The 13,595-nt window shown below is 37.3% G+C and overlaps 1 protein-coding gene across 2 annotated transcripts in view; it reads left to right on the top strand.

The window, feature by feature from the left end:
- Window positions 1-13,595, top strand: part of rcc2 (regulator of chromosome condensation 2) — a 34,450-nt gene extending 20,855 nt beyond the window's left edge. For both annotated transcript variants that reach the window (XM_039755456.1, XM_039755455.1), the window contains exons 6-13: window positions 1,199-1,287; window positions 6,351-6,465; window positions 6,581-6,747; window positions 8,441-8,621; window positions 8,758-8,863; window positions 8,978-9,050; window positions 9,637-9,714; window positions 12,271-13,595. In XM_039755456.1, the coding sequence (XP_039611390.1) occupies window positions 1,199-1,287; window positions 6,351-6,465; window positions 6,581-6,747; window positions 8,441-8,621; window positions 8,758-8,863; window positions 8,978-9,050; window positions 9,637-9,714; window positions 12,271-12,375 (914 nt within the window). In that variant the 3' untranslated portion in view covers window positions 12,376-13,595. The remainder of the gene's footprint in view (window positions 1-1,198; window positions 1,288-6,350; window positions 6,466-6,580; window positions 6,748-8,440; window positions 8,622-8,757; window positions 8,864-8,977; window positions 9,051-9,636; window positions 9,715-12,270) is intronic.

Here is a 13,595-nt window from a genome sequence, read left to right as displayed (position 1 = left end):
TCTTGGATGATTAAACCATAGACTCAAATAATATGGGTAATTTTGCTATTTTTTTAGTAGTACAGTGGTAACTCTGGACGCGACCCGAATGTAATTTCCCCATAAGATTGTATATAAATACAATTAATCCGTTCCAGACTGTATGAACTGTATGTAAATTTTTTAAGATTTAAGCACAAAAATAGTTAATTATACCGTAGAATGCACAGTGTAATAGTAAAACTAACCAACTAACATTGCAAGAGTTCACGTTACACCCTTATGAACTGCTCACTGTAAACACTTTTTTTTTTATGAGTTTTAAGCACAGAAAAAAAATTTAAGTTTGAAAAATCCTTAATTTATACAAAAACTAACCATAACTAACCAAGAAAACTAACCTTGCATGAGTTGAGCTCTGGCATGAAGGAAGTAAGGAGGAAGCTGGGTGGAGAGGAGGTTACAGTTTTGAGGGAGAGTGTTGCTCCGCAATGGAGGGATGTTCTCCTTCAGGTGTTTTCTCTCGTGAATTCTTGGGTTTCTGGTGTTTTTAGCCGTTCAGCTGGTGGACCAGACTTCACGAAGTAGCAGTCTAATGTGACTTGCCTTTTCCTGCGCATTAAAATTTTTCGGAAATGCGAGATGACATGGGTGTTCATCATGTTTATCACTCTTTTCAATGATTTCTTTCTTTAATTGGATTTCAGTTATCTTCAAACATTCTCACCAACACTACCACTCTTCACCTATTTAGAGGCCAACTCTTCACCTATTTAGAGGCCATGGTTAATTGCAAAATTAATAATGCAAAAGCACACGAAATAGAGCACAGAGAGTTCACAGCGAATGCACGCATGTCTGACTGAGAACGATGTACAGGGAGAGACTGAACACGTGTGGAAATCATTGGCGCATACGAACCGGAAGGGAAACTGGCCGCCAGTGTTTTTGTTCATAATCAGAGCATATGGTCGTGAACAGATGCAAAAGTTTTTAGCAAACTTTTTGATCGTGACCCGATTTATACGTGATCGGAAAATGTTTGTGACCAGAGGTTCTACTGTAAGACATGTTACAACCTGTTAGTGCTTTTAGCCTGTCATTACAAAAAATGAAATATTAAAGTGCATTTAATTTATTTGTAAATTTAATAGCATGTTTTCACACTTTTTGCTATTTATAAACTATTTTCCATTCATTATCTTTTTTGTGACTTAAGAAAATGGGTCTGTATTTTCCTTTGGGGAGAACAAGCTTGGTCAACTTGGACATGGAAACCAGACGGATGCAGTTTCTGCCCCTGCTCAGGTAAGTATATTTAATCTTGGAGGAGGGGGCCTTGGTCTGGTTTATATATGTATGTGTATATATGTATGTGTGTGTATATATATATATATATATATATATATATATATATATATATATATATATATATATATATATATATATATATATATATATATATATATATATATATATATATAAAATACACAGTAATCCCTCCTCGATCGCGGGGGTTGCGTTCCAGACCCCCCCCGCGATAGGTGAAAATCCGCGAAGTAGAAACCATATGTTTCTATGGTTATTTTTATATATTTTAAGCCCTTATAAACTCTCCCACACTGTTTATAAATATTCCCCGCACAGTTATACAGCATAATCCCTTTGTATTCTCTTAGATATTAGGTAAGATTCATTGAAATTATGTATATAAATACACTGTTTATATACAGTAAAACCTAAATATTATTTTAAAGATATTGAGTGTCTCCGATATCACATGTTACAGCCATTACGATAGACAGGCCACCAGCAATAAATACGTACAATGCAACAAAAATAGTATACAGTAAATGTGTGTGTACAGTGACACTAAACGTACGTACATGTACTAAGTACTGTAAGTAGAAAATTAATTATGGTTACTCACCAACAATGACATGATGACTTGTCCGATGATAATGAGTTTAATTTTACTACACAACAAAGGAGAGCGTTACAGCCCTTAAAGGAGCCACTTCAGGCGATTGTGTAGCACTGCCGTTGTTCTTCTTCTTCTGGCAGTCTTCAATCCAAATCCCTAAAGGAGATTCCATCCAGACTACTGCCTTATTACATCCACTTACAACTTGTTTTGCACTTGTTTTAAAAGGACACTGCGGCTGTAGATCTTATATTCCTTTCCTACTTTTTAAATAAAAAGAATTGTAGCCTTCAACAAATCCAAAATGTTTACCTTTTCGGCAATCGTTAACATCTTCCGTTTGCAGACACGGCCCCTGAAGCAGTAGCAGATCGTTTTGGAGCCATAATGAAGGGCTTGACAATGCACAAAGATAAACACAAAAGAGCACAACTCTTTACACAGCGAAACACGTTGATGCTGAATGAGCGAGACGAGACTTCCTGGTTAACATTGCATTCAGCAAGCAGGAACTTAACTGCGTGCTCTGATTGGTTATGCTTCTCAGTCATCCGCCAATAGTGTCCCTTGTATGAAATCAACTGGGCAAACCAACTGAGGAAGCATGTACAGGAAGTAAAAAGACACATTGTCCGCAGAACCCGCGAAGCAGCGAAAAATCTGCGTTATATATTTAGTTATGCTGTCATATAAAATCCGCGATAGAGCGAAACCGCGAAAGTCAAAGCGCAATATAGCGAGGGATTACTGTATATATATAATATATATACTATTTATTTATATTCAATGCATTCGTAGTCTGAATCACAATCTGATTGTGTGGGTGGTTACCTACCAGGTAACGCTTGTGGTTGGTCAGCAAGTCGGCTAACGTCCGCCACGGTGCCCTCTTTCAGTTGCGAGAAGCAGTTCATAGAATGGTTGAAATAGTTTTTACTGTCAAATAATGCAAAGAGTACGCGACACGTGTTTCGCCCTAATTCTGGGCTCTTCAGGCGTACACACTCGCTGCACTCCCTCTCGGCAATTGAACCTCAGGCGTCAGTGGCGAAGCCTCTCACGTTGCACCATGGCGTGTGGTTCGTTTATTTGACAGTCTGTAGATCAGGGTAATTACATTCAATGCATTCGTAGTCTGAATCACAATCTAATTGTGTGGGTAGTTCGAGGTTCAATTCCCGAGAGGGAGTGCAGTGAGTGTGTACGCCTGATGAGCCCAGAATTATGGCGAAACACGTGTCGCGTACTCTTTGCATTATTTGACAGTAAAAACTATTTCAACTATATATAGATAGATATAGATAGATATAGATAGATATATATATACTGTATATATATAGATAGATAGATATAGAGATAGATAGATATAGAGATATAGATAGATATAGAGATATAGATAGAGATAGAGATAGATATAGATATATTAGAGATATATAGATAACATACTAGTAATCGCCCCTCATGTTGTGTTAAGACATTGTTCAGAAGGATTTACACTCGCTGTAATACAAAGGAAATGAAAAAGGAAAAACATTTACTGTTCACATTGAATGGCTGCCCCAGGACCTTTATCAAACAATGCCTACATAGGAGACGCCCCAGGACTCTGCAAACAGTTGACTTCAACCTGATCTGCCATTCTTCTTGGCACAGCCTTACTTATCACTGCATTGCATCTGAAAATACAGCGGGCATCCTCTACCGATCAGGCATGAAAATGGCGCATAAACCAGACAAACACTCTGTGGACAGTCCTTTTAATGCTAAAGGCCTTAAATCTGCAGCAGAAACATAAAGCGTAGTATATAGTATACCATGCCGTGCATGTCCAGTTGTATACTTGAGACAAACGTCTAAAACACTCGCAACATGTATACAAGAACATCGCAATTCTGTCAGAAGGAATGACTCGCAATCTCTGATAAATGCCACTATCAATTCAACTGGACTCATGTTTAACGGTGCAAGTAAGATTCAGGGCTAATACTAAAAGTGCCAGAGAGCTGGTTGAATTGTGGCTATCAAACAAAAATGCCATTAGCAGACTCTTGGACATGAACCTAGGATATGCAGGCTTAAAAAGAACATTCAAATAATTTTTTATGACCAACGCCCCCGAACCTCACCTTATTAATTCACAAGCCCTCCCACATTTGCTATATATTGCCCTTGATTCCTGCATGTCTAATCATTTTTCCTTTGATGATGACACCTGGTGGTTTGCCAAGCTTCGGAATAAAAAGCTATTTTAAGATATGTGACTCATTTTCTGCTTTTAATGGATTTCTAACTACAAATATGCAAACTGTATCACAGACCTTCACCTCTGTTCATATGGCCTTTCAGGCAAGAAACCCTTCAGTTTATTAGACAATGTGAGTCTTTGGCTATCCAAGAGGCGCTCAGTTATGAAAAACTTTTTCCTTCATAGCTGCATCAGACGTGAAGTAACTCCAAAGTGTATGCAGTTTAAACTATCAACGAACACCCCGAAGATGGCATTTATCATTCAACAATTCACAAGACGCGTTCTATATAAACTCATTAGCAAAACGCCACAAACTAACCACGTACAATTCAGAAACAAGGCAACGATCCAGGTTTCTTGCAACATGTTGACAGACAGATACAGAGGAATAGACCAAATGCATCCAGGACACAACCTCCAAAAGCCTTAAGTCTAAGCAGAATACACTCAACAACAAAAAATGGAACACATTTAATGGAATATTCCTATTAATGAACTGCAGTCCGGATATTCAGCTTCTCCAAAATACAGCTTTCTACCATGGAACAAAATGTTCTTGACAGAGGTTTGAATTTCAATTATAAAGACACCTTCCATGTGAACTTCCTACACACCCTGGAACACATTATTTAAACTGAAAAAATTCCAGCAGATAACGCACAGGAAATAAGATGTGCACCGACCAGCCAGTCACATACAAGCAATCCAACTGCATGTAGCTCAAAGAAAGAACAAGGCTTTAAGATCACTACAAAATAACATCAGTATTATTATTATACCATCTGATAAAGGAGGCGTGACAGTCATAGTGGGCAACGTGCAACATGTCTCTGCAGTGGAGGAAATTCTGTGATACCAGTACTTAAGAGCAACTAGACAACAACCCAACCACAAAAACCTGAGCAGAATTTTTTTTTAGTCCTCGACCTTCTGTTTAAATGTATCAATTGCTCACCTGGGAGCTGTACTAGAAACCAGATCAAAAACGTACAGCCTGTAAAGTGTGATACTTGATGTTGCATTAAGACTTGAAAGTAAGTGCAAATTTGCAGCAATTCATTTTAATTAAACTCTGAATCCGTTTAGCTGTCACAGGTTTGAATTTTGCTTCTAAGACACGCAAAGTATGTACACTCTCTTTGAATTATATGGTATTACAGATCAGGACATTAATGGTAATCCTGTTGTCCATATCAAATTCTATAATTACCTAATAATATTTTGTGAATCCTCCACCAGCCCCAATTAAGTCATCCATCATGCAGATGCCATTCTTGTAAAAGGAAGTACACTCTTAGTGCCTCTGTATTTTAAGTTCATTTGTTAGGCTGATGGTAAAGAAATGCTATAACTTCTGTGGTAATGCATTTTCATGTTAGGTACTCAAGGGCAATGCTCAGCTTTTTTGGAGAAGTTATTTCATTATCTTTAAAACAAGTCTTGATAAGAAGACAAATAACTTAAATATCTTGCCAGAAGTGTGCTTTAGAACGATACTATGTGAAGGTCTGGTATAGTGTAAAATGACAGAGAACTTAGAAGCCAAATTTAGAAATCTGTGATTTTTGTTTACCCTTTAAATATTACAGTTCATAGTTCTTCCATTCTAAAATCACCAAAGAAGTAAGGTTTTCATGTAAGTGTAGTCAGAGAAAAAAAATTCTCCGAAATAAACTTAGCAGCATGACTTAGGTTAACAAAGTTGCGTCTGAATAAACCACAAGACTCGTAGAACAATGTCTTCTGGATGGACAAAACTAAACTGGATTTGTTTACAGTGCCCAAAAACATCTTCGGCAAAAAAATCACTTTGCCAGAGTGACAAGCAGGAAATAGATAAATGCTGTTATGTATCAGTAACCATGAGGCAGTGTTATAAGGAGTGTACTTAAATTCTTCAAATATAATGCAATAGACTGAAACTTATACAAAAAATGTTTGTTTTTTCTTCTACGGGGGTTCTGCAAGCTACTGAATCATGGAGTGCACTTTAACTTTCATATATGGCTTCTGCATGTTCACTTGTTTACTGACAAAAATAACTATTAGTCTCTTTTTAGCACTTGGTCAGGGAGGTAGTCATTTATATCCTGATATATAAATGCATGAAATTTAAAGAGGGTACATATTTTCTCCATTGGTTTTATTGAAATTTCCTTTTACCCTTTTCCAATACTTGCCATCCTTTATCTCTTTTAGATTCAGTACAATGGGCAACCAATAGTGAAGGTAGCATGTGGAGCAGAGTTCAGTATGGTGGTGGACTGCAAAGGCAACCTTTACTCATTTGGGTGTCCAGAGTATGGTCAGTTAGGTAAGTCCGTTTCATTGCCAGTCATATAAACCTTGCAGTAGTTGTCTTTTGGTGCAGTATGGAATAGTCTGTAGAATAAGGATTGTTTCAAAATATGATTAATTTAACTCCATAGGGCACAACTCTGATGGGAAGTTCATTGCCAGGGCACAGCGCATTGAGTTTGACTGTGAGCTCATTCCACGAAGGGTGGCCATTTTCATTGAGAAGACCAAGGATGGCCAGATTCTACCTGTACCCAATGTTGTTGTTCGTGATGTAGCCTGTGGTGTCAATCATACGGTAAGAGAGTGTGTAGTGTGGTGTTTAAGCTAATATTAGGTGCACTGCATGGACTGACAATCTGTGAAACTGTACCCCTCAATCTTTTCTGATACAACAACAACAACATTTATTTATATAGCACATTTTCATACAAACAGTAGCTCAAAGTGCTTTTACATATTAAAGAATAGAAAAATGAAAGACACAATTATAAAACAAAATAAATCAACATTAATTAACATTGAATAAGAGTAAGGTTCAATGGCCAGGGGGGACAGAAAAAACATAAAAACAGACGGCTGGAGAAAAAATAAAATCTGTAGGGATTCCAGACCATGAGACCGCCCAGTCCCCTCTGGGCATTCTACCTAACATAAATGAAACAGTCCTCTTTGGATTTAGGATTCTCACGGAAGGGCTTGATGATGATGATGATGGTCACGTACACTTCTGCCCTTAATCCGTCCATCATTGTTGGAGCATCATGAAACTTTGAGTAGGTGGTGGTGGCGCAGGCCACCACCACAAAGAAACCGGAAAAAGAAACAGAAAAGAGAGTAGGGGTCAGTACCGATTTTAGAGCCACCATGAATAGTTATTTTGAGGAGATTGAACATATAGAGTATCAGGATTAAGTTAAATTAAGATTAAAATGAAGTTATAAAAAGGCCATGTTAAAGTAATGTGTTTTCAGCAGTGTTTTAAAGTGCTCTACTGTATCAGCCTGGCGAATTCCTATTGGCAGGCTATTCCAGATTTTAGGTGCATAGCAGCAGAAGGCCGCCTCACCACTTCTTTTAAGTTTTGTTCTTGGAAATATAATAACTGCTATGTTTTAATTAATAGTTTTAATTTCCTATTCCATTTTTTTCTAGTGCTGCTCTGTGTCTCTTATAGAAAAATGGATTACAGATTTTGGTTATAGGCAAGAGTTGCCTTTGTGTTCTTATAGTTTTATATTTGATGTGTAATGTTTTAAAATCTGCCATAATTAGCTACCATAGTCCAACATACCTTGTAAAATGTTAATATGGGATACATGTTCTTGCTTAATTCAGCCATGAGAGAGAGTCAAAAGATTGCATTTCTTTCTGATAAATGTAAACCTCTAATGTTAAATAGTAAAGCATTGCAAAGTGATTGGTCATAATAAATGTTTTTATTTAAAAGATACACAAATGGCACATACTGTTCTCTCTCTCTCTGTCTGTGCCACCCAGAAAGAATCCAGCAGTGTAGCAGTACCATTGCCTCTGCAATTCATTGCCAGCATGACGCCCAGTGGTTACTTAGCTACTGTTGCTTGTCCCCAATATTTTAGTAAGAAATCCTTTGTTCTTGCACTTTAAAATGCAATACAGATAAAGCATGCCTGGGTGCTTATGTACTATGGTCAGTAATAAATACTGTAGATTTGACAGCTTCATAAGTAATTTTAACAGGTATATTGATACTTTTATTTGATCAGTTGAGAGAACACAGAACTAGTATTAAGCAAATACAACTTAATTTCCTTGTGTAAATGAATGTTAAATGTGATGGAATTAACTGATTTGTTATGTGAAGTTAGCCTGTTGTGAAATTAACTGTATTACCCCCTTAATATTTTATAAAGGGGCAAAGTTGCCTTTTGCAACTGTCAATTCAATTTACAATTTTGAGAATCCTAACTTATCTTCTTAGCAGTAACCTGATGATTTTCTCCCCTCAGCTAGTGCTAGACTCCCAGAAGAGAGTGTTCTCCTGGGGTTTTGGTGGCTATGGTCGCTTGGGCCATGCTGAGCAGAAGGATGAGATGGTACCACGCCTTGTCAAACTCTTTGACTTTCCTGGTCGTGGTGCAACACAAATCTACACTGGCTATCAGTGTTCTTTTGCTGTGAGTGAAACAGGTAAGGAGAAATGGTTTTGAATATAAAAGCAAGGGATGTTTTTGTATTTATGGTAAAGCTCCTTTACCTTTACTGATATATATTGCTTTTGGGGCCTCAGTTTTGTTCATCCAACTAATTGATATGATTACTGTAGGTGGTTTGTTTTTCTGGGGTGTGACTAACACTTCTCGGGAGTCCACAATGTATCCAAAAGTTGTGCAAGATTTGTGTGGTTGGAAGATTCGGAGTCTCGCCTGTGGGTAAGAAATGTGTTCACATTTTTGCATCTAATTAAAAAACAAAAAATAGTGATTTACTTGAGCATCTATTTTTATTGTAATATTTAAACAGTCTGCGTTATCTTTATCTTGTAGAAAAAGCAGTATCATCATTGCTGCAGATGAAAGCACAATCAGCTGGGGACCCTCACCCACATTTGGAGAATTGGTAAAACACCTCTGTATTTTTTTTGGTTTGAATTCAGTATGGAGTATCAGTGTAGAGAACAATATGCCTTACGGTCATCAGAGTTCAATTTTACAATATGCCTATACACTTTTTGGCACTTGCAGTCACCATTATAACATAGCATAAATGTTCATTACTAATCTGAGAGTAAATGTTTTCATTTTTCTATCCTGTACTGGATGCAGTTTTGATGAGTGTTTGTTATATTTACACACAACCTATTTTTAATAAGCTACTCTATGTGTAACTAAAACGTAGCTTCTTGTTTTAAAAGCAAAATTGTATCTGAATTATGTGCTTGATTCAGTTGCTTTCCTGTCTTAAAGACAAGGAGTTAGTAGGTCCTTCAGAGTTTCTGGTGCTTTTGGAAGAGTATATATCTTAAGATTTTTTTTTAAATTACTTAAATATGTTGCCAAACATGCACACATAACATAATTGCAGAATTATATAAAGATCAAGTGGATTTTTTTATCTTGGCTTCTTTCAGATTGAAACTTGCACAGTTGTACTAAATCATTAGACCTGAACATATACATATATTAGATGTGACATTTATTTCCAGGGTTATGGAGACAATAAACCCAAGTCATCCACCTCGGCTCAGGAAGTAAAGACGTTGGATGGCATATATTCAGAACAGGTGAGGGTTTTTTTTTTTTCTCTTTACACAATTATATAGCCTTAAGTATGTGGAATTTTTTCTAAAAAGACAAGTCATAAGCTTTTGAAATTTCAAAGATGCTTGAGGCCATTCCTAAACACCAACCTAACAGCCTCTGAATGCCATGGTATGTGCTTCCTTGCCTACATATAACATACTGGTCTAGTTTTTTCCTTTAATGGCAGGGGTTTGCAAATTCAGTCCTGGAGTACCACTGTGGCTACAGGTGTTTATTCCAAACTGTTTCACAAACCAGTGGGTCACTGTTCTGTCTCATCTCATTGTTTGGCTGGCCTTTTTTCTTTTCTTATTCTGCATTCAGAAAAGTGCTCTGTTAGAGTCACATTTAGAAGAAATTCATAAATGTGTTTTCTTTGTCATAAACCGTTAAATATTTTCCATTTTTATTTCAATCCACCTCTTTTCTGTATAGTTTGCTCCTTAAATTGTATCCAAAATACTAACAATTAGTGATGAGCAGTGCAGACACAATGTTAAAGCCGAGCCGCAACTACAGTGTTACATTAATTTTTGTGCTAATTCATAATATAAGTGGTCATGTTCAGTCCTGTGGCCCCCTTATAGTAGGACTTAAGGGTACACAATACACAAGTTCATAGATGAGTAAAAAAAACTTAGTGTCAATGTTTCAAGCCAAAACTGAGTATTGATCTGTGTCAATTATACACACATTCAGTATCTTCCATCCATTACTCAAATAGAACAGCGTGCCGCCAATGGTTTGGCAATGTGCTGAAAAGCAGGACCCTATGTCAGTGCTGGTCAAATGCTAGCAAGAAGATTAATCTGTTCATTTGTGTTTTTCTGTTGTAGACACAATAATCATCCAGTTTCCTAAACGGCTTATACAGGCCTGGGTATTGGGGCAGCTGGTGCCTTTGCCAGCAATCATTGGGTGCAAATCAGGAACAATTCTTGGACATGTTGCCAGTCCATTGCAGGGCAAACCAACACGTGTACCATCTCTCCGTCTATAAGCCACGGCAGAAAATAACTGCTACAGAAAGAGAATTACTAAAGTAAAAATAGGATTGTAAGCAGAATATAACTTGGTAAGCACAGTATAACTTAGTGCTTAGGGACGCTTGTTTTGTTATAACTCCACTCATGACTGAGGCTGTAAGCAGACAAGTGATCAGGAATGTATTTTTACTTCAAGAAAATTAGCTCCAAGAATCTGTGATTAAAAAAAAAAAAAAAATTTGTTATCACAACTGTGCCTCCTAAATGTGGAAGGCTTGTTTACTTAAATCAAAACACTTGCTGCTTCCAAGTTGACATATTTGGGAAGATTGAAGCCTTTTTCAATTATGGACCTGTGTCTCTGTAAGCCCTATAGCCGGCCTATTTACAAGTGGTCCAGAAGCAACCTCTGAGTGGCCCAGCCTGTGGTCCTGCCAGAAATCCAGAGAGAAACTTATTTTGTGAGCTTTCAGAAATTCCTACATACATTTCTGCAGTAGAATAGACCTTGACTGAAAACTAAAGCATAGCCTAACATTCAACCCACAATGGACTGCATCGTTGCATGTCTGGAAGTGGTGGTTATAGCAGTCTGATACCAAAAAAAATCACTCTGTGTGTGACGGTACAGCTGGTCATGGCATGTTAACTGCATATCAAGTGATTCTATAATCGTGTGCCAAGTCTTAGTTGTATTAAAGTTTCATCAGGTGCATGCAATTGTGAGTTTTTGCAAAGTAATCTAATTGTTACTCGAGTGAGAGCCTTGTTACTTACAAGCACTGTCTCCACATTTCTTCATATGATTGGTTGGCCCTCTATTTGCACACTTATATCATGCGGATTCATGGCTGTTACGAATACGACAATCAGCCATTGACACTCAAAGCAGCAAAGAACGAATTAGAAATAGAAAGACTGCATTTTTTTTATTAGTTGGTCCATAAGTTTGTTTATACTGAAGTAGCTGCTTCTGTTTAGTATTCAGTGTCAGTTGCCCCTGTCCTACTCATCACTAATTATCAGTAATCAGATTTAATTAGGCAAGTAAACTCTACACGAAAAGGTGAATTTTTATTAAAAAAAAAAATTAACATTTAAAGCTGTGGCAAAAATGCACATTTATGAATTTTGTTTACATGTACTGTAAATATACCTGCACATATTTCTGAATGTAAAATAAGAGAAAAGACTAAACAATGTGATCATTTAGAAGTAAGACTGAGCCATTTACTTGGAATGAGAAACTGTAGTCATAGTGGAACCCCAGGACTGAAGTTGGTTTATGGGATAATCTGAAGGATCACACAAGAAAGTTTCTCCCTGGTGACACCCTGTACTGTGGCGATAGTTAACACCTAATAAAGATAAAAGGTACTAGGATTCTTAGTCATTTTTTAGTAATGAGAATAGTATGACATTTTTTTAATTGTTTGGTTGTTTCCAAGTTGTTAATTTTTTGTCCACAGTAATGAATTTTCTGAAATGTGTAATGATTGTCGGATATTTCCTCATGACTTGAAAATTAACTTTAATGATGTAATGCTTCAGGTTGCAATGGGATATTCGCATACACTCGTTATTGCCAGGGATGAAAATGAGCAAGACAAGGAGAAGCTGAAAAAGCTGCCGGAGTACAACCCTCGAATACTGTGATATGATTTGTGATCACCAGGAGGCAGTTGATTACCTTCCAAAATGCACTGGCTCCCAGTTCTGCCTTGGTGCAACTGGGAGACAACTGGACATCTGGAACTTTATGGAACTTTCACTTAAAATGTTTCTTTTTGGGGGGGGGGAGGGATGAGGGGAGGGGATTTTTATTAAATAAAAGTTCAAAAGAAAAACATTTTAGGTGCCCCAGGTTTGCTTCTAAGGCAAAATTGTTCAGCTTCTTGATGTTTTCTTCTAAATAAATACTTTGTTAAGAAGCAGGTTCTGAAAAAAAGACCTGCAAGTTATTCAGTGGGGAGAATACACCACCCTTCTCAAATCTGGGAGCAACTCATCACTTTCCTAGCTTGTTGAGACTAGGCCATATTCAAAGTCTGGATCTTCAGTCAAGTGGTACAAAGTCATGTGTACGGGTATGAGCAAATTTGCTCTTTAAAAGGTGGACAAACTGTCTACAAAAAAAACTCAATTCTGTAATGTAATTGTAGGTTCAAAATACTTGAGGCATTACCAGAAATTTCTAAGCAGGTCTTTGTAAGCTTAAAGTAAGCTATAGCATGGCTAGCAACTGGCCATCTCTACTCCATTGCACCCACAGATGAGGTGCTCACTTGCAGTAACTGGTTTTCTTTTTGCTGTGCCTGAATTGTTTGGTGCCTTGTACATGTTTGGAGGGTTTTCTTTTGGCTTGGCTCAGGTCATTTCATGTGCTTGCTTTTTTTTTTTGGTACTTTTTTGAATTTGTTGCATTCATATGGTTTTGCTTTGTTGCAAGTTTGTGTAAATTGAGGAATATAGAAAATCCAACAGCTTTGGGCCAAGTGGCACTTAGCTGCAGTGTAATTTGTTCCTTTTCATTAAACAATACCAGAGCTTCCCATTAAAACTTGTAACACTGAACATTGGTGTCGTATGGCCCCTTCAATTTATCTTGGCCATGTATTCCCTTTTGTGAATTCTAGGTATGCTCATGAACTGGAGATCTCGCATCACTTACTGTTAAGTCTTTCAGACCTTTAAGCCGCCCTTTGTGCAGGCAGTGTGAATGACTTCTCTACAGTTTGGCTGTGTTGGGCCTGCACAGTTGCAGGTTTTAATTTTTGTTAAACTGGTTTCTTATGGTTTAATGTTCATTCATTTAATGGTGTTGGGGAGTGGGATGGAAGCCAAGTCTTAAATAAAGGTTTGTATTCTGCCTCTGC

The sequence above is a fragment of the Polypterus senegalus genome, chromosome 6, assembly GCF_016835505.1.
Source record: "Polypterus senegalus isolate Bchr_013 chromosome 6, ASM1683550v1, whole genome shotgun sequence".
Lineage (NCBI taxonomy): Eukaryota > Metazoa > Chordata > Cladistia > Polypteriformes > Polypteridae > Polypterus > Polypterus senegalus.
Note: the sequence above shows the minus strand (reverse complement) of the source record. Positions and strands in the feature narration are given on the sequence as shown.